The 24,987-nt window shown below is 48.9% G+C and overlaps 1 protein-coding gene and 1 long non-coding RNA gene across 5 annotated transcripts in view; one reads left to right on the forward strand and one right to left on the reverse strand.

The window, feature by feature from the left end:
- LOC126543093 (LIM domain-binding protein 2-like) overlaps window positions 1-24,987 on the forward strand; it is a 331,870-nt gene that overhangs the window by 190,461 nt on the left and 116,422 nt on the right. For all 4 annotated transcript variants that reach the window (XM_050190234.3, XM_050190233.3, XM_050190235.3 and 1 more), the window contains exon 3: window positions 15,712-16,184. In XM_050190234.3, the coding sequence (XP_050046191.1) occupies window positions 15,712-16,184 (473 nt within the window). The remainder of the gene's footprint in view (window positions 1-15,711; window positions 16,185-24,987) is intronic.
- LOC129380500 (uncharacterized) overlaps window positions 1-24,987 on the reverse strand; it is a 67,062-nt gene that overhangs the window by 24,301 nt on the left and 17,774 nt on the right. Inside the window, exon 2 of the long non-coding RNA XR_008608582.1 lies at window positions 21,322-21,404. This is a non-coding gene — a long non-coding RNA (uncharacterized lncRNA). The remainder of the gene's footprint in view (window positions 1-21,321; window positions 21,405-24,987) is intronic.

Consider the following 24,987-nt stretch of genomic DNA (forward strand, 5'->3'; position numbering starts at 1 on the left):
GTGTATTATACCGGCACAATGTACGCCCCGACGGTCCTGCCCTACTCCTCGTCATTCTTAAGCACTTCCGGTCAGCTGTTCTCCAAGAACTTCACGATTTACCAACGGCAGGTCACCTTGGCGTCTCCCGCACCTACGACCGGACTCGCCGACGCTTATTTTGGCCAGGCCTTGCCCCCTCCGTCCCGGAAATGCGTTGCGGCGTGTGAGAAATGCTAGCGCCGAAAAACACCATCGACGCTGCCTGCCGGGTGCCTTCAACCGCTCGACATTCCTTCGGAGCCGTTCTTTCGCGTTGGCCTGGACTTACTTGGCCCTTTCCCTCTGTCCACGTCTGGCAACAAGTGGGTCGCTGTGGCGACAGATTACGCCACACGCTACGCCATCACCAGAGCCCTTCCAACGAGCTGCGCCACAGACGTTGCCGATTTTCTTTTACGCGAAGTGATTCTGCAGCATGGCGCTCCACACCAACTGCTCACTGACCGTGGTCGGACATTTCTTTCTAAAGTCATCGTCGACATCCTGCAGTCCTGCTCAACCAAGCACAAGCTGACTACGTCTTACCATCCACAGACTAATGGTCTCACGGAGCGTTAGAATCGTACCCTAAGAGTCATGCCTGCAAAGTATGTCTCGTCCGACCATACTGATTGGGACCTTGCCCTACCCTATGTCACTTTTGCGTATAATTCTTCGCGTCGCGGTACTGCTGCTTGTTTCCCGTTCTTTCTGTTGTTCGGCCGAGAACCCACATTGCCACTGGACGCGTCCCTTCCATCCGCCGCAGCACAGACCAGCGAGTATGCACTTGACGCCATCACCAGGGCAGCCCAAACACGCGAAATTGCCCGCGCTCGGCTCCTGACCTCGCGAGAGAAGCAACGGCGTTCATACGATCGCCAACACAGAGACGTCCACTTTTTGCCTGGATCTCTGGTACTTCTGTGGTCCCCTACTTGTCACGCTGGCCTGTCAGAAAAACTCCTGTCTCGGTACACAGGCCCATATCGGGTGCGGCGTGCCCTGATTCCAGTTACCTACGAAATCGCCCCAGTCAGTACCAGTGCCTCATCTGCCCCGAATTCCACTGACGTTGTGCATGTCGCACGCCTCAAACCATATTACTCTCCTGTTATCACCGATATTTAGACGCCCCGGGACGGTGCTTCTGCCGCCGGGGGTAATGATACATGCATATTGCGTGTTTCTTGTGGACGATGCACGCGGGCGCCCCGACGAAGACGACGAACGCTCCCTGGCTCTCGAGCTGTCAGCTGAACTGGCCAGCGCTGCATTATCCTTTGTAAGTATACTTTGTAAATAGTCTCCAGTTGTTAATCCTTCGTTAGCGCAACACTATTGTGTGCATCTGAGAAAAGCGGCTCAAAAACGGCAGAAATTGCAGTAATAACAGGTCTCATCGCATTAGCCTTGCTTAGGTTCTTCGAGAAGCTCGGCGGTTTTTCCAGTAAATAGGTAGCGATCCGCGAGTTTATTACGTCTATATGTATGGCATGCTTAAAAATGAAATATTACGCCCTTGCGCTCCACTGTAAACGACGTAGTTGAACATTTTAACATCCGAACTTAAACCATATTCGAAAGCATTTCTAGAGAAGCTACGACACAATATGTCACTGATTAATAAAAGAAAAAAAAATGTTTCGAACTATACGCGCCGTGCACGCCGACGGACGCGCCACTGGTGGCGGCCTTGCGCAGAACACGCGGGAGAGGAGCCTGGCGCGCGCCGTAGTTTGTTGTGTCGTTGATCGTGCTTCTCTGTCTTATTCACGTTTTCAGAGCAAAATAGGCAACACCATTCGCACGTGTGGGGTGGCCAAAGCTTCAGGGAATGTCGAAGAAGAATTGTTGCAGGGTTGGGAGCTCAAATACCGGTGAAAACGTGCCGGCGATGCGGTTCTAATCATTCCCGGCAAAGCCTCATCAGCGGGAGCAACGGTAGCAAAAATGGATCGTCGCTTCGAAGGGAAATTTTTTGTTCTCATCCTTTCCTTTGTCTCGTCGGTGTTTTTTTCCACTCGATCATAGTTAGACGCGTGAGCAACGAAGTTCGTCTGCAGTGCAGCATGAGGTTTAAAGGCATTTCGCTAAAGTTCGGAATGCTGTTTGCCGCTTATATTGTTTTCCGCTTCTTTACCGCGTTGCGCTAGGCAGCACGACTGCACGAGCGCATTGCGTTGTATGTTAAAGCTACTGAAGTTTGCAAGAACTGAAATTGGTTGGTTTCGTGTGGCGCGGTAAATCCTCGCACCAGCTGTCGCGCACTTCATGTTTTTACATCTATCTTGTGCGTGGCTTTACACATGTTTAACTGTTGATAGTTGCTCCATGCATAACTCTTGTCGATTTTTTTGAGCTGCGAAGTTTTCACCCTGCCTTGTTTGTAAAGGGTATAAATCACGCTGTGTCTTATCGGAATGGTACCAAGGAAGTGCTTCTTTAACAGCTTTATTCTTTTCGCCCGAGGGCATCTTAGATATTGTTTCCGTTTTTGGAAATGTGTTTAGAGAATAGGTAGTTCAGGGCGAGAATTTCTAATAGCTGCTGCATATGGTATTTTTGTTCCATTTCTCGCTGAAAAGTTCGCGTCCCGTTTGTGAAGTCATCACACCTCGATGTTGCCTGAGCAAACTTAACACGCCGAGTGATTTGTTTGTTTCACAATGTAGTCCCTTCTTGCATGTGAGTTTTGTACTCAACTGAATTCTTTCTTATACTTACGCTGCAGACGACTAAACCGGGCCTTGCCGCCAGCGCTCATCTACTTTGACTGGCGCTGCTCTGCCTTTAAATATATCATGTGGCACCTTTCTCTAGTAATATAAAAAGTACTGAAAAGTTAGTCAGCCTTTAGCTTTGTACGTTTCCAAGCAGCTCCCTTGGGGAATTTAAAATTGCACAAACTGCAGCGGGAACGGTAGTTCATCGGCGTATGCAGCAGAATTGCATCGGCGGTACAGCACTAACACGCGCTTTTATTAACCCGTGTGTTTGGCGAATTCGTTGGCCAGTGTACGTGTTTCCATCAATAAATTGGCAATTACTCTTCTTGAGGCGACTTCGACTGCACTTATTCCGCGATGTCACATGTATTCATCGGCAGAAAAATCACAACGGCATATGCAGAGATTGCACCGTGCGGATTTATTTGATATAAGTCTGCACTAACAACGGGTGCTTATTATTCAGGTACAGAAGCAGCATTGCGGCAAGGGTAGAATAAAAAAAACCATCGAGAGATCGCATCATTCAACAAAATTTATCGGCTAGTGAACATGAGCTCCACGTCATGTAAATGGGGTTCATGGCGTTTGTCTGCGGGACACACCTTGCACGTATGTGGACCATGTTGTCCCAAACACCGGTAACATCGTGTTCATACCCGCTCGCACAGAGGTCAGCATCTCCCCTACAGCTGTCACCGCAGAAGAAGCAGCCTGGCACCCGAACAAAGGAGAAATCGCAGCCGCGAACTTCAGCCATCCTTGCTGCAAATGGTTGTCGTCTGCTACTGCTCCCGCGTGTACTGTTGGAAGCGTCCGCTAGGTGGCTTTCAGTGGCGCCTCTATAGGCGGTGCACGAGGCGTTGCAATTCACGCACATAAGTGTGCGCGCTGTCGGTGCAAGTATCGGTTTTCCTTTTTTTTTTTTTTTTTGATAGTCAGAATGCAGTATGAGGGAAGCATAAATAACGCAAATGGATATGCGTTGCGGTTGTTTTTTTCTATTGTTGCTACATCATCAAGGCGAAGTAGTCTATGCAGGATAAACCGGCATTGCAGCTGTGCAAGAGGGGTAATGAAGGCATGAAAAGAGTTGAATGATGGTGATTATGATTTTAAAAAGCGAAGCTGTGTTATCGAACCCTGCCAGGCTTTTCTGACCGTGGCTGCTGTCTTGCCTAATATATTTGTGGAAACACACACAAAGATTATATGAAGGTATTCCAACGTAGTGCCTCTCATAAACATTGTATGCTGACCACGTATTTCCAGCGGTTCTGGGTTGCAAGAAATTAACTTCGTACATAAAACCTGCACACATGATGTCGCCTCACAAGGCGTCTCTGAGGCATACCGCTCTGTTGATTTAATGATGAATCACATTTAACGCGTTCTTTGATTTAGCTACTCGGTGTGTGCCACTGGGCTCTTGGCCAATCCTGCAGAACTGGCATGTCCCGCTATGTACGATTGCTACGTAAAACGTGAACGTGTAGCGTCGAATCGCAGATATCACAAAAGGATACAGATCTGTTAATGGAATGGTTAATTATATTTCACGAATTCTTCGGTTTACTTTCTTTGACTTAGCAATTAGGTATGTACCGCTGGGTGTACGTGTGCCCATTCATGGTCAATCGTCCCCAATGGGTATACGTCCCACTGTGACACAAGAGGTACATAATCCTTATATGTTGCTTGATACGTGTCGTACTTTTCTGTGCATACACGTGTCATCACCTAATTGTACGCATCGTCGTTAACTGTGAAGCATTTAATTAACCGCTTTAGTTGAGCTTCGCTTCGCATAGATTCCGTCATGTGCGTTAGACCAAAACGGGATTTTTTTAAATTATTTATGTGCTTTATTTATTTTTGACAAATATAACGGAAGCCCTTTGATTTTCTAGCATAGGGAGGGGTACTAGCGAATGAGATGGTGCAGGTAACAATGGCGACAATGTCGATACATTTGTCGCGGCTGCGCGTGCAAACGAGTGAAGCGACAGAGAAAAGCATAATACCCTTCAGTTCGAAATATACAAGCGTGGATGTCCAGAAAGCAAATGTTGGGATTCAAAAGCCACGACGAGGAGATCAATGTGTGAAGGTAGAGATAACAGAAGACTGGAGCATAGGTGAAGTGCGGTAGATGCATTTCTCCTGATTGGAAAGGTCGAGGTCATTCTTCGTCATCTCCAGTTCTTTATCTGCCCTATATCCGAAGGAGGGAAAGCGCACAAGGGGTGAGGGAGGGGGTGCGGAGGGATGTCGAGCATTTTCGCGCTCAGTCAGCCGTCGCAAAAGTAAGTACTTGTCGTCGGTATAGATTTCAGTGGGACTCTGTCATGGGCGCGGTAAACATCGAGAATAGTATTAATGGGAAAGATTCACTTTGTCCCCTCGTCGAAACGTTCGCTGAACGCGTTGTAGTATTTCTTCGTCGGAGTAAAAGAAATCAGCTGAAGAGTTGGATTTAAATTAGGTACAGATTATGAATGGTGCAGCACTTTTCGTCAGCTAACCGAAATTTGACATTTGGAAGATATGTATAGTACTTTAGTAAACAGTTCCGTAGTTGCTGTCGTATGCACTGAATTATCTACGGAACCTTAGGCTTTCGCAAGAAAACATCGCAAAATTTAGTCACAACTTTGGTCACCACAGTAAGCATGTACAAAGTGATATCATCGTGTCATCATGTGCCTAAACAAAGTTAGGACGTTGCATCTTGGTGCGCGCAAACCGTGCAGTGCAATCGCATTAAGGCAGGAACACATCGTGGATCCATTTGCATGCGTAATTCATGCAGATAATATATATAACTGATTCGCGTAACGTTGATCCCCTTGGTGCATGCGTTACTTTACTTTTTGCAACTTGTGCCTCGCTGCCGCTAGCGGGTCGAAGCGTCTTCTCGCGTAGCATCTGAGAAATTGCTGTCGTACGATGCACAGACAGCTGCGGCAGTGTGACGGAATGTAGCGCGCTGAACTGTCATGCTCGTGGTGAAAACGGTAAATTGTCTTAAGGTACGGCCACACTAGCGAAAAACCGCGCGTGGAAAGAAGCTCGCGAAAAAATTTGGAGGACGCTTAAGATTTGCCTTTAAGGGTGAAACGCGATAGCATTCAAAGATCCCTGACTGCTTCTCACGCTTCCCGGCAACTAGAGCGTATGTATCCGTAATGTTTAACGGGAAACGCTGGCAGCGAACGCTATGCACGAAGGTGGGCTTTGTGGCAGAAACCCGGCCTTTTGCGTGGGCCGCGATGCGGTGGAGGCGAGCGCTAGCTGGAAGTATTGCGAGGAACCGGACGCGCCGCTCCATGGCCCCCGAGACACCCACGCGCTGGCGTGCGCAAATAGCTGACCCCGCAGTCGGTTTGTGAATTGTGGAAAACCCGGAAACACGGTTTCTTTGAGATTTGCGTAACAGAATTATATTTTCTCCTATATTCAAATTACAATCCGGGAGCTATCTTTCCTGTAGGTTGTGTGTATTTCGTAGTTTACGATTTTACCACGTATTTTAGCTTGAGAAATTCAATTCAGTAAATTCTGTGCGTCACATGGATGGCCTATGTATGAATGGTTCGAACCGTCGAAATCTACGTTACCCACTCTTATGAATTATTCTCTCAGTTGCTCTATCACCTACTTTTGTTATACTTGTGATTGTTGAAATATGTCTTTCGTATGAAACCATAATCATATTCGCTGCTAAAAGTTAATTGTTAGTGTACAAGTTTGGTGTTTACTGTATGTTGCTATGCAATTATGTGCACAAACGCGAGCTTGTTCAATGAACTTCCCTTTGTTGCGGCTGTGTAGGCTCGTCCTGCCGTGATTTTTGATGAGTCAGATGGAAATCTCTCCATTAGGTTATGATGCATGCTCCCAAGGTCGCTCGAGTCGGCCGTGTGTGCTACTCAATCCACGGGGTTTTGTTTGGCTCAGTGGAAGCGAGAGCCGTAATCGGTAGTGGCGCACCCTCGTGTAGTCGTGCTGCTGCGCGGATGGCTTTGGTGGTCTCCATGGTTGTATGCCTTCACCTCTTTTGTGTCAAGGCAGTCCGAGGGTCAGTCAGGCTCGTGTCCTGTAAGACCGACATGGCTGTTTGTGTGTTTAGTGCAGTAACTCATTTGTGCTGCACCAGAACAGCCCCCTTGTCCGGTAAGGACCGTTGGCACGAACCAAAGCCCCCCCCCTCCCAGTCAACCCAGGTAGAGGGGGAGCGCCAGGGGCAATGTACCGAGTGATGTTCGGTTGATGAGTATATGTAAGCTCTCGGACGCGGCACCTTCGGGTGCCAAGTCCTCTTCCCATCTGACAACGGCGCTGTGATCAGTGACGCTGAGAGATGGTGTCCGCTGTGGCATGAATGTCCGTGTGGCTATCCTGACGTTTCCTAGTGGCCTTCGCCCTCGCTAATGACGTGGCAGATCCTCATTGGTCTCCCTGATCGGCGGCGAGTGGCATGCCGCAAAAGAAATAGCTGCGATACCCATTCGCTCCGCGCCAAGAAAATGCTGCCGCTCGCGTGTTTTCGCGGCGCGCTTTTTTCCGCTATGTGGCCGTGCCTCAACGCGGTGCCACGCGGGAAATCGGCCGTGCGCCATGGTGCGCCGCCGACTGTACGCAGTCGCTGCTGCATGTGGGCCGTGACAGGTCGGACTTGGGCCGGCTCCAAAGAGATATGGAGTAGTGAAGGGGATTTGGTTGTCCGTACGACAGTGGTATTTGTCTTTCGTTGTAGCTATTATTTGAAAGCTTGGTAGTTCACAGACGCTCCCACCGTTCGCCGGGACATAGGCTTAGCGTGTGATGCATTTTCACCGTCCGTCATTAGACACGTCGGCGCTTATACGTAAAAATCTGGTACGTAAACGTCAGGTGAAACATCTAGTGCTATTCGTAGCTCCAAAAAAGAAACAAAGAAACAAAAGAAAGGAAGATACTGCCTTCCTGACGGTATACCGTCTAGGCAAGCGCGGCTCCCACGCGTACGGGAAGTGGCTTCCCTGCGTAACATTGGAGCCCAAGATGGCGGATTCTTGTGCAACTTTGGGCCATATACATGTATACTCTAGCGCGGTGGAAGGGGCTGGGCCTTCTCATCGCCTGACAAATGCTGACTAGGCCGAATCGCGCGCCACAGGAGATGCGGGTATTCTTTGCACATTTTAGCCGATGTGCGGTGCGGATGAGTCGAGAAACATTGTTGAACGAGAGTGAGAAGACTGCGTAAATTGGTGGCCACTACTCCACAAGCAGAAGACTGCGATGATGAAACTACATTTGCACAACATTGCTCAGCATTTTATAGAGTTTACATCTACTGTGAGTCCCAAAACTGAATGGAATAAATGAAGTGTACTTTGTTTTTCGAAGTATTCATCCAGTAAGTTGGTTTTCTCGTAGGCGAAGGTCGAAATTAAACGCGACCCTCCTTTTTCGGTCTTAAATGAAACATCCCTCTCTAGCCACAGTGACTGAAAACTGGCAGCGATGGCATGGGCCCTTCGTTTTTGATGATGAATGCGTGGGTGGATCTGTGGACGACCATTATAGGTCAAAATAAATTTACGTTCCAAAACCACAATCTGGTGGCGAGGGACGCCGCAGTGCGTGGAGGCATAGAGTTTCATACAGTCACTAGAGGGAATTGTGGCGCTAGTGTCTACGGCAGCGATTCAGCCAGCAGGGGAATGATGATTGGTACGAGGGCGAATCAGAAATTCTTTGACCGTATCTTTTATTAGCCAAAATAAGGTGCATACAGGTAATTACAAATATACGTACTGTTCTACGTACCTCACACTATTTTTTCACATAGTCCCCGTACCGGTTCACACATTTGTCCCATCGCAGCACTAAATTTGAGATGCCCCTGTGGTAGAATTCGTCCGGCTGACTGTGGAACCACCGTCGGGCTGCTCTCTTGGCTGCATCGTTGCACGTGAATCGCTGTCCTGCCAAGAACTTCAGCGGACCAAAAACGTGGAAATCACAAGGGATTGTTAGGAATGGCCTGCCGAGATGCCGACATCCAAGGTTTCTCAGCCACCTGCAGCAGCAGGGTTGGCATTTTCTGGGAAGCCACCGTCATTCTCCAGCCAAACGGCGCCACTAAGTCTGCTGTGTGCGGAGGACAATACGCCGCGTCCGCGACTCCTCGTCGCAGGATTGCCGAGATGAATTCGACGAACCAGGCTTTGTGACTGAACACGCCGCCGCCGACCTGATCTGCCGCGAGCGGAGGAGTTCCCGAGGGAATGTATCTGGCAGCAACGTCACGCGCCTTTCAGGACGCAAGACAATGGAGAACCGGCGGCCACGCTGCGAGGGTCAGCTTGGGGAATAAGAGGCGCCTCCTTTGGTCAAGACGTAAGCCCCAAGTTCTGCGAAGCCCGTCTCACCTCGGTGGGGGCAGTGAAATTAGTGCGTACGTGTGTGTGTAAGCCCTCCCGCTCAAAGGCGGCTCGGCTATGTTGACTGGTCGAACGTTTCCCTCACCTAGGGATCTATGGAGCACGGAGTGTTTATAAGCGGCTGTTTGTCGGCTGCTAGGTGTGCTCGTCAGTGTGCTCCGTGATCGTGCTCGTGAGCTGTGTGCTCCTGCTCGAGAAGCAGTGTGTTTGGAGCTTCGTGCTCGCATGCTGTATGCTTCGTCTTGCGTGCTCCATTTGGGAGTCACGCTAGACTGTCGAATGTATCTTGTTCTAATGTAAAAATATGTAAATAAATCCTGCTCGCCTAGTCCTGTCCCCCCCCCCCCCCCCAAGTTCCTCCCTACGACCTACAACCCTTACAACTGGTGGCAGCGGCGAGATCGTCTGACAACTCTTACAGGATGAGGTCCGCACCACGTGGTCCGGTCTGTATGGTAGCTCCATTTCCCTGTGGATTTCGATGGGCGTTGGTCTTCTTGCTCCGTAGAAAACGAATCACACTTCGTTGCTCGTACGCCGTGGACGTGTGAAGGACAACTGACATCTTCAACAACTAACAGTAGTGCCGTCCCGCGGAGCTACCGGTAGATAAGCCCGGGCCGGTCCAAGAAAGGTCCACCGCTGGGACTGGATATGTTGACTTCGCATTCACAGCCGTAATTTGACAAAAAAAGAAAATATATGGACAAAGACTTTCTGATTCTCCCTCGTACATGGATTTGCCTAAACTTCGTCCTTCTGGCTTCAAACAGCATTGTAACTTTCAACAATTATTTTCAACAAAGTACTGCGTTTGAAACAATTATGTAAAATTTGTCCGATGGCAGATTCGAAGATTAGACCTCTAGCAAAAAAGCCCGATATTGAAACCATTACGCCACGGATTCATGGACAACAGGAACCACAATTAGCAGCGATTATGCGTGTTCAGTCTCATTTTTTCCTGCATTTAAATAAAAAAGTGTTGATTGCTTTGAATTTAGTTACAAGCAAACGCTGGGGTCCTTTCTTCTTCCCGCTACCCTCATTTCGCCATGGATTTGCCTGTAGTTAGTGGATACCTGTGCTGCAGACATCGCTGTCCAGGCAATTCCCCTTAACACTTTGCTTCAAATGTCTGTTCCTTGAAGCAAGCCTAATGGGGACGACAGGCATGCTTCGCCGTACAGAATATTGCTGCAGAGAAGAGGACGTCTTCTCAATTTCTCCAGGAGGCTTTAATTGATTGATTAAATGGAACAAAACAAATTAAGTACGGAAATGACGATGGGGGTGCTTCACAACAATGCTGGCCCCTGCACTATTCCGCGACGGCGAAAGCAGGCGAGAAGCATTACGCACTGCGGTAAAGCTTACTTTCGAAACTGTGAATGCTCTCTTGAAATATTAAAAGGTTCTTTATAATTTTAGAATGTCTTTTGTGAACGGTTATGTTTGGCGACGGTGCTAATATGAGGCTTAGTGCTATGTTTCCAGAGGACATCCTAAACCCGTTTTCTTGTTTCGATCAAAGCAAGGACCAGATGATTCTCGTCCTTGCTTGGTTGTTCGATAGGATCCGCGATTTATTCCTACCAACAGCTTCCTTCCTTCCTTTTTTTCTTCCTTTCTTTTGTGCTTTCGTGTTTTCTTTACTATCGAAGTAAATCTGAATGCACTCGCGTTTTCATATTTTGTCTTGTTGCAATCTCACCGCTGGCACGAGTTGTTGGAACCTCAGTGCTGACGCCCGTTGTTGCAAATGGGTCGCAAGCCCCAAGGGTAGCGTTGGCCTGGCGGCCTGGGGCACTGGAAGCATCCGAAGGTCCCGGCAAAGCATGAGTCGACTGGTAACAGAACAACTTGTTTATTCTAACATCGCAAAAGAGCGGGCGGTCAGGTCGACCGAAGTGGAGAGACGGGAGAGCACGTTACTCAACAGAAGAAATCGGAGCCTCTCTCTTGGCGTCCGGGGGCAGCTGCTCTTATACTCTCGGAGTTGAGGGCAAGAGGAAGGCCTCGTGACGAGACCACGTGACGGCGGGCACGGACAGACTGAGAGACACGTTGAGACGAGTGTAGTGACGCATCCGCCAAGCTGGCGCCTGTCAGACCTCCTCGCTTCACACTTGGGGAGCTCCTCTCCCCGGCTGCCGCGCTTTGACAAGCGTGGGCACACACACACACACGCACACACGAAGACACGTGGCACTGAAACACGCCTGGACGCGCTTGGCGGGGAGGCTTTGCGGGAGCTCCGAACGGGCCAAAATGTCCGCCGCTTTGAACGAAGCCCCGGCGTCCGTTGCATCCGCGCCGGCTATACCGCGCGTCGTAGGCGAAACGTAACAGTCTCCATAAATGTGCGTCTTCCTACTGGTGATAGAACACTTTGCACCGTTCTGAGCAGCTTACAGCATCAGCCGCAATACCCAGCGCTGTATGATTAGTGCATGCATAATTCCGTGATGAATATCTGCATATTGTGTAAAGCCTTGAAGGAACCATATCTCTATGGCGGCTCGGTCAGGGCACGCCATCCAGAAGTGTGATGGTCCGGCTATCGTAGTTTGCCTTGCTCGCGCGCAAATTTCACGCTGCCAGCATTCGTCGTGACATAGGAAATTAAACGTCAGACGTCAGATGTCGCCAAATATTGCACTCAAATAGAATCTCTGAAGTCTGACTCAAGCAACCTGCGCGTTTTGAACTGCGTCCCAAATCCGTGCTGTCGGTTGCAATGTGAAATCCGGCAGATAAGTTTTTCACCACCTGGGGGTCAGGTGTTGGAATTACACAAATAACAGATATTGCCTTGAATAATTCTTGAAATCACGTGCTACTATGAGCGACGTCACAGCGCTGCCATGTACGTAGGCGCACTTGTGCGATATACGTCGACTTTTCGGCTGGGAGCGCGAAGCCTGCGAGAAGGGCAAACAGCGTTGTGTTTGGAATTTCAGCTCTTTCCGCTGCGCGTAGCGATGCAATACTTTGCAGTGTGTCGCTCGTTAGCGTGCATTGCATGGACGGCGCTTGTCAGATCAAAATGGCCAGACCTGGTGAGGGGCCCTTTAAATAACGCCAGATGTCCGAAGGGTCGAAACTAATCGGGATCCGCTACCGCATGTCTTATAGTTTATTTTTTGCTTTGATACGTTAAACCTCATATGAATTTTATTCATTCAAGAAGTCAATCTGCCAACGTACCGCGACTTTCCCTTAATGTCCATCTGTTTAATTTCTGAGCTGTCACGTGCTCCACATATGTGCAACATCTAAACGATTATTGAATTCTCAATTATAAGCTTCAGAAACGATGTTCTCTTCTTTTTTGTTTTGTTAATGAAAGAAGTTCAGTGTACACTCGCAAAATGAAATGGGAACCAGTCTATTATTGTTTCAAACCGTGGGCGCTTCTTTCCTGTCTCCATATTTGCGCGGTGGACTGCATACTTCCCAAGAGAAGTGTCAGAGGAGTGTCGCACGCGCAGTCTTTCAGCGGTCTTCAGTCTGTTGCGCCACCTACCAGAGAGCTGCGTAGGTTGCAACTCGTTGAAGTGGCATCCGATCGATGCCTCTGATGTTGCCATGCGGCGCGGGAAGATCGTCGCGGCGCAGTGCCGATCTTGGAGTCCGTGCGGATGCCGTGCAATGATAGCGCGGATCGAAAGCACCGCTAGCATCGCAAGTTCGTGCTGCCATCTGCCGCGGCGAAACTGCAACATCCTAGAGCGCGGGCATCCGGACTGGAGCCGGCGCGAGCGCCAGGCTTTGACCGGGAGCAGTCTGCGCTCTCGCTAGAGCACCTTGGTCTAGAGTGTAATAAAATATATTGTAGTACACTCCAGTTGGGCGCCAACCTGCTCCACAGTCCCCACTACTGTGTCGTCGTGATCCTTTTTAATAAAAACTGTTTCTGACGTAATCGTAGCAATTGCTATAGCAAAGGAAACGGGTTCCTCGAAATTTTACATAGTTGGAGAGAAATTCGTCCTGGTCCGGAACTCGAACCCGGGACCGCCGCCTTTCCGGGACAGCCGGTCTACCATCTGAGCTAACCAGGCGGCTAGCAGACGGCAGGGCGAAGCCGAGTTTATCGACAACTCGAAGCAAAGGCAAAAGTTTGACGTAATAGTTCTGCGGAAACCTGCAAGGTGGAGGGAAGTAATTAATAAACGGAAAATGAGACATCCACTCAATCGTACCAATTGCTACAAAGGAAGCCCATACAGGTTCCTCGAAAGAAAAGCCTCGTAGTTGAAGCAAAATTCGTCCTCGTCCGGCACTCGAACCCGGGACCACCACCTTTCCGGGGCAGCCGCTCTACTATCTGAGCTTCCTTTGTAGCAATTGTGGATGTCTCATTTTCCGTTTATTAGAAACTGTTTCTGCCACTCCTATCATGTCACTGCACTGAGCGGCCATATTGCTACGTAGCTGCACCAATTAACCAGCGGAATGCACAAAGACTAAGAAAAAGCGCTCTTTCTTCTTCTTCGCTGTTTTCCGTTGATTCTATTTTTCGAGAGGGAAATACTGTGGGATTAAAGGAAACAGATGAGTAGCGCATGTGCAAATTTTCCCCTCTGGGAAGTACATAATCGGCGGCCTTTGCAGCAGAGGACTTTGAAGTTTCGCGGTGGCACCTCTGCACACATGTGCAGTGTATTGGCGTAGCTTCAGCCGGCAATTACAGGTATAGAGAACCAGTAAATTGAGAGGCGCACGTTGGTGTGTTTCCTGAACAATCGACAGCAGTAAATAGGGTGTCCCAGCTAACGCTATCTAAGCTGTTAAAAGAAAAAGAAAAAAAAACATTTAAGATACATGGTGCAAGATACAATTGCAAGATTATTTGGTCGTCAGATCTTTGACGGCGGAGCACCGTAGGTCATAGCCGTATCTGGCACCGTGTTTCTTTTTTTTTTTTTCTTTGAATTGCTTGGCTAACGTTAGCTGGCACACACGTGGTACATCCGCAACTATGCAAATGAAACTTTTCTACATTTAGTTTTTCACCCTTCCGCTCATGTTACTACGACAAAAGACGGATCAATCAATCAATCAAGGATACACTCTGTTAATTATGCGTCCTTTTCCAAGCGCCGTCACTCTTGGATAAATGTATTCTCTTTCTAACTGATTTTGCTTTGCTGTTGTCTTGCATGCTCTAGAAAAGAAAAATCCCGGTGTTCATATGCGGCCTTGAAGAATCGCAACCCAATTTCCAGCGAAGCTCTTCCAAACGTTTCACTTCGAACGTTTACATTTTCGAGCATTTCTAGTTGCAACAATAGCTTCGCTCTAGTATTTGAAGTAATGGCAGAAAGGCGGCCATGTAGCGTCGCGACACATGTGCTGGTACGAGCGGGTGGACTGACACCCACGACATGCTCCAAATGGAGTGCCCCATGTACCTCAATCGTTGTGACGTTTGCCGAACAGGAAGATTTATGCACCTTCTTAGGTGTTTGCTGCGAGCCCTGTATAGTGGAGTCATTGGTGAATCATGCGTCTTGGTTATCGAAAAAGCGCACCACGAGATTCTCGTGCTTCAACTGGGTGTGCGTGGCTAATTGTATGTCAGTCAGCCCCATATGCTCTTTCCTCACTAGTTTCGCATTTGGCTATGGTGTGCGCTGTATACTTAACTGCAGACAAAATCTAAGGCCATGCGCTTTTGGCAAACCTTAAGCGCCGGTTTTAATTGGACTGTTGCTGACTTCTGCACAATAATAAACCAAGACGCGGTAGCTGCTTCGAACAGAACCGTCCTGTTAGGTTTTTAAAGGGCAATCACCCCAACCTCTCGCGGACATTTGCACCGGTATTGAGACAATGCCGCGAGCCCACAAATTGCACTGGAAAGCAACGCGAAAACTTCACGCGGTTATTTGACTTTGTGCGTGTATTCATGCATATATAACGCCGTATCTGCGTGGCGCCCGAGCTTACTTTAGCCAAAGTATAAGAATATCCCGGTGCACTGGGGTAACGTACACGAAGAATCTTGTCACCCTCTCTGGAGCAAGTTAAAATTGCGTGTGTGTGTGTGTGTGTGTGTGTGTGTGTGTGTGTGTGTGTGTGTGTGTGTGTGTGTGTGTGTGTGTGTGTGTGTGTGTGTGTGTGTGTGTGTTCTGTTAAATTGCATAATTGCTATTCCAAGATTTCATATTTAGTTAAAGTCATTATACTGAAAAACCTGACGCGCACGTTCTTCTATTATACTCATAGTTGTCTCCACGACCTGTAAAGCAACTGAACCTATGAACGTAAGAACACATAATTTCTGAATAACTGAATAACTAACTGAATTGATAAAAACCGAAGAGACAACCAGGCAAGCTATTACATAGTATTCTGATGATGATGGTGAGAAAACTTAAAAGAAAAATAAAGTAAATAACTTATGGGCCTCGCCCTCGTATACGTCATTTCTGTTGTTCATTCGCGCTTGCCCGAACGTTTATACCTGAATAGCGGCATGGGTGTGTTCATGCGGTTGTGGCTTCTTCTCCTTGCAGGAACTGGCCACCGGCACAGTGAGCCCGCGGCACTGCGTGCGCAACAGCCCGACGGGTTCCGGTGGCGGGCCGGGCCTGGTGGCACAGGCGCCGGCGCACGGCCCCGCCCACGGGCCAGGACACGGGCCTCCCGGGCCGGGAGGACCCGCACACGGACCCCCGCACGGGCCGGCGCACAGCCCCGCGCATGGGCCCCCTCCGCCGCCGCCGCCCCACGGACCCCCTCCTCCTCCGCCGCACGGGCCCCCTCCGCCACACGGGGGGCCGGGCGGCATGGAGCCTGACGGCAGCTGGAAGGGGCCCGCGCCGCCGCCCCACCACCACCCGGCGCTCATGGGCCACGGGCCGGCGGCCATGCACCATGGGCCGCCCCCGCACCACGGTCCCCCTCCGCCCCACCCGGGAGGGCCCCCGCACCCCATGGCGGGGCCTCCGCCACACACGATGCCCGACGGACGGCCCCTCGAGCATGGGTGAGCATTTTGCAACATCGTACGCCTCGCTAGACTGTGCACAGCGGTTAGTTCGTGGAGCGCGAGGTCTAGGACGCCGCCTGATCTGATGCCATTGCTTGCCTTCTGAGTGCACTTGAATGTCTGTATCTGCGCAAAAAGCGACGAGCTTGTTTTGCCAAGAAGCGAACGTGGTGCACAAATATAGTCCAATATGCGACGTGACACACCGGAATTATAACGCTTTCTGACAAAATGCGGTCTCTGTAAACGGGACACCAACAAGCGAAACCCTAGCACGTCTGCTGTGCGGGCCTTTTTTAGCTGGTTTGTTGCGAACAGCTGCACATACTTGCGAAAATCACCCGCCGTGGTAGCCTGGCTATGGCGTTGCGCTGCTAAAGCGAGCCACAGGGCTGCGTCAAGCCTCAACCGTACGCGTTGGAACGCGTCTACGCGCGCCGAACCGCGTCTGGGCGAGTACAACGGCAGGCGCGGACTCCGTTTTGCGTGTTGACGCGCGGCGGCGTCGACACATAGCACTGCTAGAATTTTACCCCCGCGCCGGAAGCTTCTACGCGCGTCACCCGCGCGATTCCCACGCGACCATGGCGGACCAACGTAACTTCCGGAACGACTCCTTGCGCGGCGTGCAAGCTGCGTGTGTTGTGACTAGAGTGTACTATGTGTGAAGTGTACTATGTGTGACTTCTGTGAATTGTGAAATTTGTGAATTCTCGCTGCACCGCTGCCGCCAACGGAAACTGATCGGCGCGTCGGCGAGATCTTCTTGTCGGCGAGATCAGCGCGCCATTTAAATAGGAATAAGGAATTCTTTTTTTAACTCACTCCAGCTTCGTTTAAGATTTTGTGTTGTCTTGTTAAATTCTTTGCCTGTTTCAAACATAGAATCATGTCAAGCAGGGGAGCAATGAACAACAGAATACAAGCAAAAGTAACCCTGCTATCCACGCGTCTGCGCATGCGCGTCGTCACATGTCAGCGCAACGCGGGATTCCGAAACTTCTTCAAAAGCACAATATAGCGCAACATGAAGAAACCGCGGCCCTGGAACGTCGGAATCACGGCTTGAGGGTCGTGGGCATTGTAGTTGCAGGTAGAATCGGCGGTATGTCTGACAGCGGCATCAACGCGACAGATGCAACTTGTAGCAAGACAGAAATTTCTGGTCCCGATGTGTTTAAGATGCCGACTGGAAGTTTTCGCATTGTTCCGGCCGTTGCATTCGAAGAAATTTTTCTACATTGCTACATATAAAAAGATATTTTTACATGTCTACTGCATGGTGCTGTTTCTTTGTTCCATTCATATAAAAAATTGAATGCAACTGACACCGATAGCTGCACTGAACTATAACACAGTTTCGACGTGCAGGTTAAAAAAGAACTTTTTTTAAAAAATAATTGTGCATCCGATCAATGCCTGCATTTCTACTTATCCACACTTCGTTCATTCAACCTGGTGATGACGAGTTAACAAATTGAGGAAGTTTGTTTTCTATTGCATCATACCATATCTCAGCTGAAAAAAAAATGTTCACCTGGTGCAGAAAAAAAAGGTATTTTGATTCATCTCTTCTTCAGGGAAAAAGGGCGTTATAAGAAAAGTTACATAATATTTAGAAAAAGTGATTTCACTTATTGTCCAGTCGGCAATGTGCGTTATAACGTCTGCTGATTGGTTGACAGTTTAAGGGCTGAAACCAGCAAAAGTTGGTCATAGAAGGGGTCTGTTCTCTTTTTCTTTTTTTTTTCCGTAAAGCATATTGTATGGACAGAATCTCGTTCAGAACAAGTGGAAGCAAGGTTAACATATCTAGAGAGTGTCATGTGCGTCGGTGCTGGCTTAGCTGTTCATGACGAATTCACTGACTCATTGCTCAACGGAAAAATACCTCTTATAAACCGAGGCATAGCAAAAAAGAAAACGATTGCGACTACGACGCAACAGCAAGGCTCTGCATATTCGTGGGGAAAGGAATATATAAACACACTCAACATAGACGCTTTTTTAAGGTATGTGCCCAATTTCTTTTTTAAATGTGTCGGCTGAAGAGCAAAATACTCGTATACTTACAAAACGTTTTGTATTTCTCTCACTTCCAGCGCCTCTGTATTCGGTCCTCTCAGCCCTTAGTATGAAAAGGCCAGAATTTCAACCAGTTTAGCAAAAAACGATGTAGCCAAATGGCTTTTTAAAGTTTTGATTTCGGTTTGCCCGCCGCTGCCGCCGCCACCGCCAACGAAAAAATTGGAGGACGCTTAAGCTTCGCCTTCAAGAGGGGAACGAGATAGCGTTATCGCACCCCGTTCGCACCGCCTACTCAAACGCGCTACGCCAGCCAAACGTCGCGATCGGCACAGATAGCCGGGCCCCGATGCGCCATGAAGGCGGACGCGATCATGGGGCGAGTGGCGCGCCACGTGTCGGGGCAGCGCCGTACATTGCGAAGAGGAGGTCTTCTGTGTTTGCCGCAAGATGGCTCTGCGTGTGCGCAAAGCGCAGACGAAATGTAGCGGAAACGTACTTCGCTACTCGTGAAACTGCGAATTCTGTAAGTTACATGGTCATAATTACAGATATACACCGCAGTATAACTTTCTACGGCACGTTTCTAAGGCAACACCGCATTCACTAGAGGTGATTTTGTCCCCTTTCGAAGGAACGAACTCGTGGCTGAGCGGTAGCGTCTCCGTCTCCCACTCCGCAGACCCTGGTTCGATTCCACCAGCCCATCTTGCAAGATGTTTTTGTTTATGAAGTGCCTTCTGGAATTTATCGCTCACGGCCAACGCCGCTGACGCCGACGACACCGGCTTTTCTGCGACACGAGCTCCTTAACGCTGTCGCGTTAAAATGGCCGCGCGCCGGCGCCGACTAGAAACCATCACCACGCCGCCACCGCCGGTCGAAACCGACGCGGCGCGCACGTCTATAGTTGTGACAGGCGTGCCACGCGTGTTTTGTGGTCGATCATGGCCGTCACCGAAGTCTTCGGCACAGTGGCTACAGTGTCGACAGCAGCGCCACCGCTGCAAGCATGATCTCTTGCTACACTCCGCGCCGGCCGATGCTCTCACCTCCCCTTCTAGCCACCGTATCTTCGGCCATATAGCGGCTGCATTAAACGCCGATGCTACTGCAGGTTTCACCCAGGTTCACAATATTCGTATGAAGTTGCAGTTGAGCTTATTGAACCACTAAATGTCATGCAATCTCTTTGAAAAATAGAAAAGGGAATTTTAAGTTAGAACTTATTGTCCTCTGTTGGCCATCGTTAACGTTGCTTAACGGGGCCGCTGAGCGAAGGCTAGGCTGTCTTGAACACGGCAACCTAGCAACACTGCGTCGCCGTGACGAAACGCGCGTAGACGCGCGGCGACACGGGCATCATTTGGATGCGTGCCCTCCTCCTCCGCCGTGCACGAAATGACGTCGAGCGAACGCGGCGCGTGTGGACGCGTTCCAACGCGTACGTCTGGTAGGGGCTTAAGCTCGAGGTCGTGGGTTCGATGCCGGCCGTGGCGGCACGTTTTCGAAGGGGGCGAAACGCAGAAATGGTCGTGACTTAGGTTTAGGTACACTTAATAGATCTCGCCCAACTGTCTATCCTTTTGCACTTAATAGAACCCGGCCAGGTGATCCAAATTTCTGAAGTCCCCCACTACGGCATGCCTCATAATCAGATCGTGGTCTTGGCACGTAGATAGCCAGAATTGAATTATATTTACCTGCGAATAGAAAAAAAAAAGGTTTTTCCACTGTATATAGAGTGGATCTACGAAATATAACTACTTAGCTTTAAAGGGTCACTAAAGGCAAATACTAAGTCCACGTGGACTGTTAAAATACCGTTCCTGAAGCCTCGCAGCTCTTGTTTAGTGCCAAGAAAATACTTCGTTTTCGAGAAAATTGCATCTGAAGGGTCCGCTTACTTTTAGCGCAATTCTAATTGCCTGCCCCCGAGCGGGGAGTGATCACGTTGAATACGCCATCACTGCCGTCGGTGAGTAAAACGGCGCCAGACAGACTGACTGCTTGTTCAAAATGCAAACATGCGGCTATGCAGAAACCGAGCTGAGACAGAGCGTTTGATTCGCCGCTGCAGCTGCTCTTGGTCAAGTGGCGTGGACTGTTCGGGAATCCCGCGACATCGCATGGACGTAGCATTCTCTGGTGCTCGCACTTTGTGTGAGTTTCGCTAGCCAGCAAAACCAGCGCAGCACTACGCAATAACGAAACTACTAAAACGGGAAATCAAGGGCGTCGCAGAGTGGAGAAAAAGAAAGCTTTCAACCGTCCGCGTCGTTGTCAAGGCAGTAAAAATTCGGCTTTACGCTGACGACTGCGTTCTCTACACTGTCATTTCTACACCTAACGGTCATAGCACTCTGAGTCAATCTTTTATAAGTTTTTGTGAATGGTGCAAACTCTGGGAAATGAACATTAACTTAAAAAAAACAGTCATCATGTCCTTTCACAAGCACGCTAATTGCTCATATTTCAATTACTCCTATAAATCCACTTTTCTGCCGCGCGCATATGAATATAAGTATTTAGGCCTCCTTTTCACTCCAAGGTTATCCTGGTCTGAACATATTCTAACTACTTGCAACAAAGCACTAAAAAACTTAGTTACCTAACCCGAACCCTACGTGCTGCCCCGAAAGAAACTAAACTCATTACATACAAAACACCTATTCTTGAATATGCGGCTACCATATGGAACCCTTACAAAATTTCGGACATCCACAAAATTGAATCTGTTTAGAAAAAGGCGGTTCGTTTCATATACCGCCGCTATGACAATGTTTTCACCGTCATCTCATCTGCATATGCTCGCGGTTTAACCCCTTTTTCCCACCGTCGTCACATTAATTCTCTGAAACTTCTACACTATTTTACTCTCCACATTATGCTTCCCCTAACACATATCTGACCCGTACAAAGCCCCTAATCACAAAAAACAGCAATCACTTAAATTTATCGGTCTTTTTTGCTCGCACCAACACATTTAATACAGTTTTTTTTCCTAGGACTATTGAACTCTGGAATGATCTGCCTGGTTCCATCCGTTGTTTACCACATAGAGAATTTGGGGATGCTATTGAGTGCTCCCCTTAGCCATGTTACTCACATATGCTTCTTTTGTGTTGTGATTTGTATTTTCCACATATTGTATTCACCCACTCCTGCAATAGCCCTTCTGGGCTGCAGTATCTGTAAATAAATAAATAAATAAACAAATAAACGTCAGTCAGCTCTTTCTTTATTTTAATCGAATAGATCTGGACAATAAAAATTTTCTGCCGTATTTTAATGCAATATAATGATGTTTTTATTGCGAGTCGTTAAGTACTAGTGAAATAATTATAAAGAAGAGTACCTACGCCATCGGGCTAATGGCCGCTCGTTACTGGCTCTTTACCGGGGAAATCTCTAATCGTGTCCTGCATTTACCTCAATTTCTCCATTACTAAAGCTCTTTTCACGATAATATTGACGCCTTACACGTTCTCGAGTACTAATCTACCACTTAGCTTGACCTAATATTTGCCTTTAGTGTCCCTTTAAAAAAGCCTAACCGTAGTGAGTGAGTGAGTGAGTGAGTGAGTGAGTGAGTGAGTGAGTGAGTGAGTGAGTGAGTGAGTGATAAGAAAGAAGGTAGAGAAGTTAACCAGTCAAGAGTCCGGTTGGCTACCCTACGCTGGGAGAAGGGAAAATGGGAACATGAAGACGAGAGTGATAGAGATAGACAAAGAAGTGCGATGATTGTGAGCACGCAGTAACCGTAGTGGAACGCGCTGAACTGGAGACGTCCCCCTGGTCACATAAACATATATTCCCAGCTATGTTAAGGGAAGTACACCGATAAGAAATGTTGATATTTCAGCACAAACAAATGTTCTCGGAACAAGTGACACATCACCAAAAATCTACGTAATGCCGTTTCATCGAAGCGTGAAATAGATAGCGAATTTGAGGTACATGTCACACAGCACCCGAATCTTAACCCGAATGGCTAATTCCACGACCAATAAGCTAACATAACAGTAGCGTAACGCAGTGGACGCGTCCCTATGCATGAGCGGCTTTTTTTCTATTTGTGCTCGCTGTTCGTGTGTATCCGAGGGTACTGGTCCCTTGCGTGTTTAGAACCGATTGTGGCAACTAGAGGGAGAGTGAAGATAAAACCAATAGACTTCGCGCAGGTAAGCATTGTTACGACGAATTACGCACGATTGAAGTAACATAAAAACTATCAGTACTCTCTATGCGGAAAATCGTGTGTTGCTTCGTCAGAAGCGACCCCCCCCCCCCCTCACACTATCCCTATTGTACTCTATCTCGGCGTACACGCCTAGATAGAGTACTATTAGTGCATCATCAGACCGAAATAAGACCCCGTGTGAATTATAAACAGCCATTAACGTTTCGTTCGCGATTTCTATCGAAATCACTGTGTCACTGGAAAACTAATTATTCGCCCAACAGCAAAAACAGCGCCTTTCAGGATTAACTCAGTGCATTGTATGCTGTCCAAAAAAGGCCAGAAGGCAGATGAGGGTGGCGCAGTCACGTGCTCGTTAATGGCAGCTCCCATGCGGCGGCGCTGTAAAGCGTCTATGTCTGTCAGTGGAAGTTATCGCGCGAGCATCGACCGATCAATTAACGGCGCCGTGAAAGGATGCTTTCGGCGTGGCGGTAAATGATTGAGGGGGAGTCCTCGTTACTCATACTTCGTTACTGCAAAATCCGTTATTCGCTGCGACTGCGACTGCTAATGCTAATAGCTTCAGCCGCACTACCTCAGTTGAATTGTTTAGATGTTAACAAATATATTACCGCATTATCGTACTTTCATCATGTCCTTTAGTGTGGACGCGTTCGAGCATGGTTGAGACAGGGACCCGCGTAGTGCATCGAAAAAGTGGTTGTAAATGCACATATAACAAAAAATAACTATAATGTAACAATGGTATCGAGAAGGAATGTACGGTTCGCAGCAGAAGGGTTGGTTGCTGCAACAGAGTGCAAACAAATGCTGTGGCACAAACTTCGCAAAAGAAAGAAAAGAGAGAGAGAGAAAAAAGGCAGGGTATATAACTCGGGTGCGATTGTTGGAAGAGCGGGGCGTGAAACTTATCATGCAGTAAAAATGTACCTAACAAGCGCCTAGCAGACGTTAGATTTATATTGAAGCGCATCTAAACGAACTTGCTATATCCTGGGACGCTCTACCTGGATTGAGCGGCGTGCGTTCGCTCCAAATGCTTTCCAGACGACTATCGCCTCCAGGCAGTATTTTGTGAACAAACGATGTCGCCGATAATCGTATTTGGTTCCGATCCTGACACGAACAGTCCCGGGAGCCGATCGTCTTATTGGCTGTTGCAATGAAACCGGTTAAACCGATTCAGAGAGACTGATAAACGAAGGAAACGCAGGGAGATTAACGAGGAAAAGCCGGTATAGCTACACTGTAAACGGAAATAACTCTCAGGTGGGAGTATAAAGCGGGAGACACACGGTCCGATTCGGTGTCCGATCCGGCGTCCGATGCGCCGGAACGGCAGCCGGAATCGAGGTGTTTTGCCGTGCCGAAGCGCCGGATCGGACGTCCGGCGTACGACAAACCGGGCAGATTTTCATCGTCCGACGCGTCCGACAGCCGCAACGTCGTCTGGCCGCAGCCAATGACAGCGCGGCTGGCATGTGACGTTCTCTGACGTTCCCTGCACGGAGGCGGCGCTGGCTGGCCGGTTTCTCGCAGTGTTTTTTTTTTTTTTCCTTGCCTGCTACAGTTTGTTTCCGACACGAAATAGTTACCAGTTCAGTAAACTTATCTCGAATGTGTGCCTGTTATGCAAAGCAGCGCCTAGTACGCTAGCACTAAGCTACTGGCGCGATCGGGAGCCGCGACGCGAGGGCATTTCGCGGGCAGACATCACACACCGACCGTCTGAGCGAGGCTGCTCGCTTCACTTGCACGTTTGCCCTTCGCAACGACTGCGTCGAGTAAACCAATTGTATTTAATCACGGGCGACCTAAGTGTACTGTGTTAATTGTTTTGGCAAACATAAGCGCTCTTCGACGAGCTCGGGTTGGAACGTAAGCGCCGTCGGCCGCGGCGTCGGCCTAGCTAGGCCTACCGGCCCTATCGCTGGCTGTTAGCGGAGTCGTCAGTGGACAACGCGCCGTCGTGAAGTGTTTTGTCACTCGCAGGGTCATAATTTTATTGACAGTGTTCGCTTAAAGCGAAGCAGTGCTGTGCAGAGTTGTTTATATTGCGTTTCTCGACGTGGCTATGAAGTCAAGCTGGGGGGCTGGATCTGGGCGGAGCTTACGCGCCGCTCAATCTTTCGGATGCACGCACCGTGTGCCCCGAATCGTCGTATGCCGCACGCCGGAGCATGCGGCGCCGCACGTCGGATCGGACGCGGAATCGTACCGTGTGTCTCCTGCTTAATGCTTGTCCTCTGTAGCGGCCTTCCGTTTGGGAGTTTATTCTACTCCGTATGATCGGAGTAGAATTTTACTCCTTGCGAGCGGAATTTTTGCATGGAACCATGGGCTGTCTTTATTTATTTTTTTTTACTTCCCACTGGACGGAGTGTTTTCGATGTGACACAGGAGTATAAAAGGAGCTACCGCGCCAGCTTGCGTGAAGATTTCTGCATGCAGATGCTAGTGGTCAAATTTCGAAATATGCACACAAGACCGCGTCAAATTCAACGAAACAAGTCAATGAAAGCACATCAACCATGGCATACATAAACGTTTGAGAAACGCACAATGCAG

The sequence above is a fragment of the Dermacentor andersoni genome, chromosome 1, assembly GCF_023375885.2.
Source record: "Dermacentor andersoni chromosome 1, qqDerAnde1_hic_scaffold, whole genome shotgun sequence".
NCBI lineage: Eukaryota > Metazoa > Arthropoda > Arachnida > Ixodida > Ixodidae > Dermacentor > Dermacentor andersoni.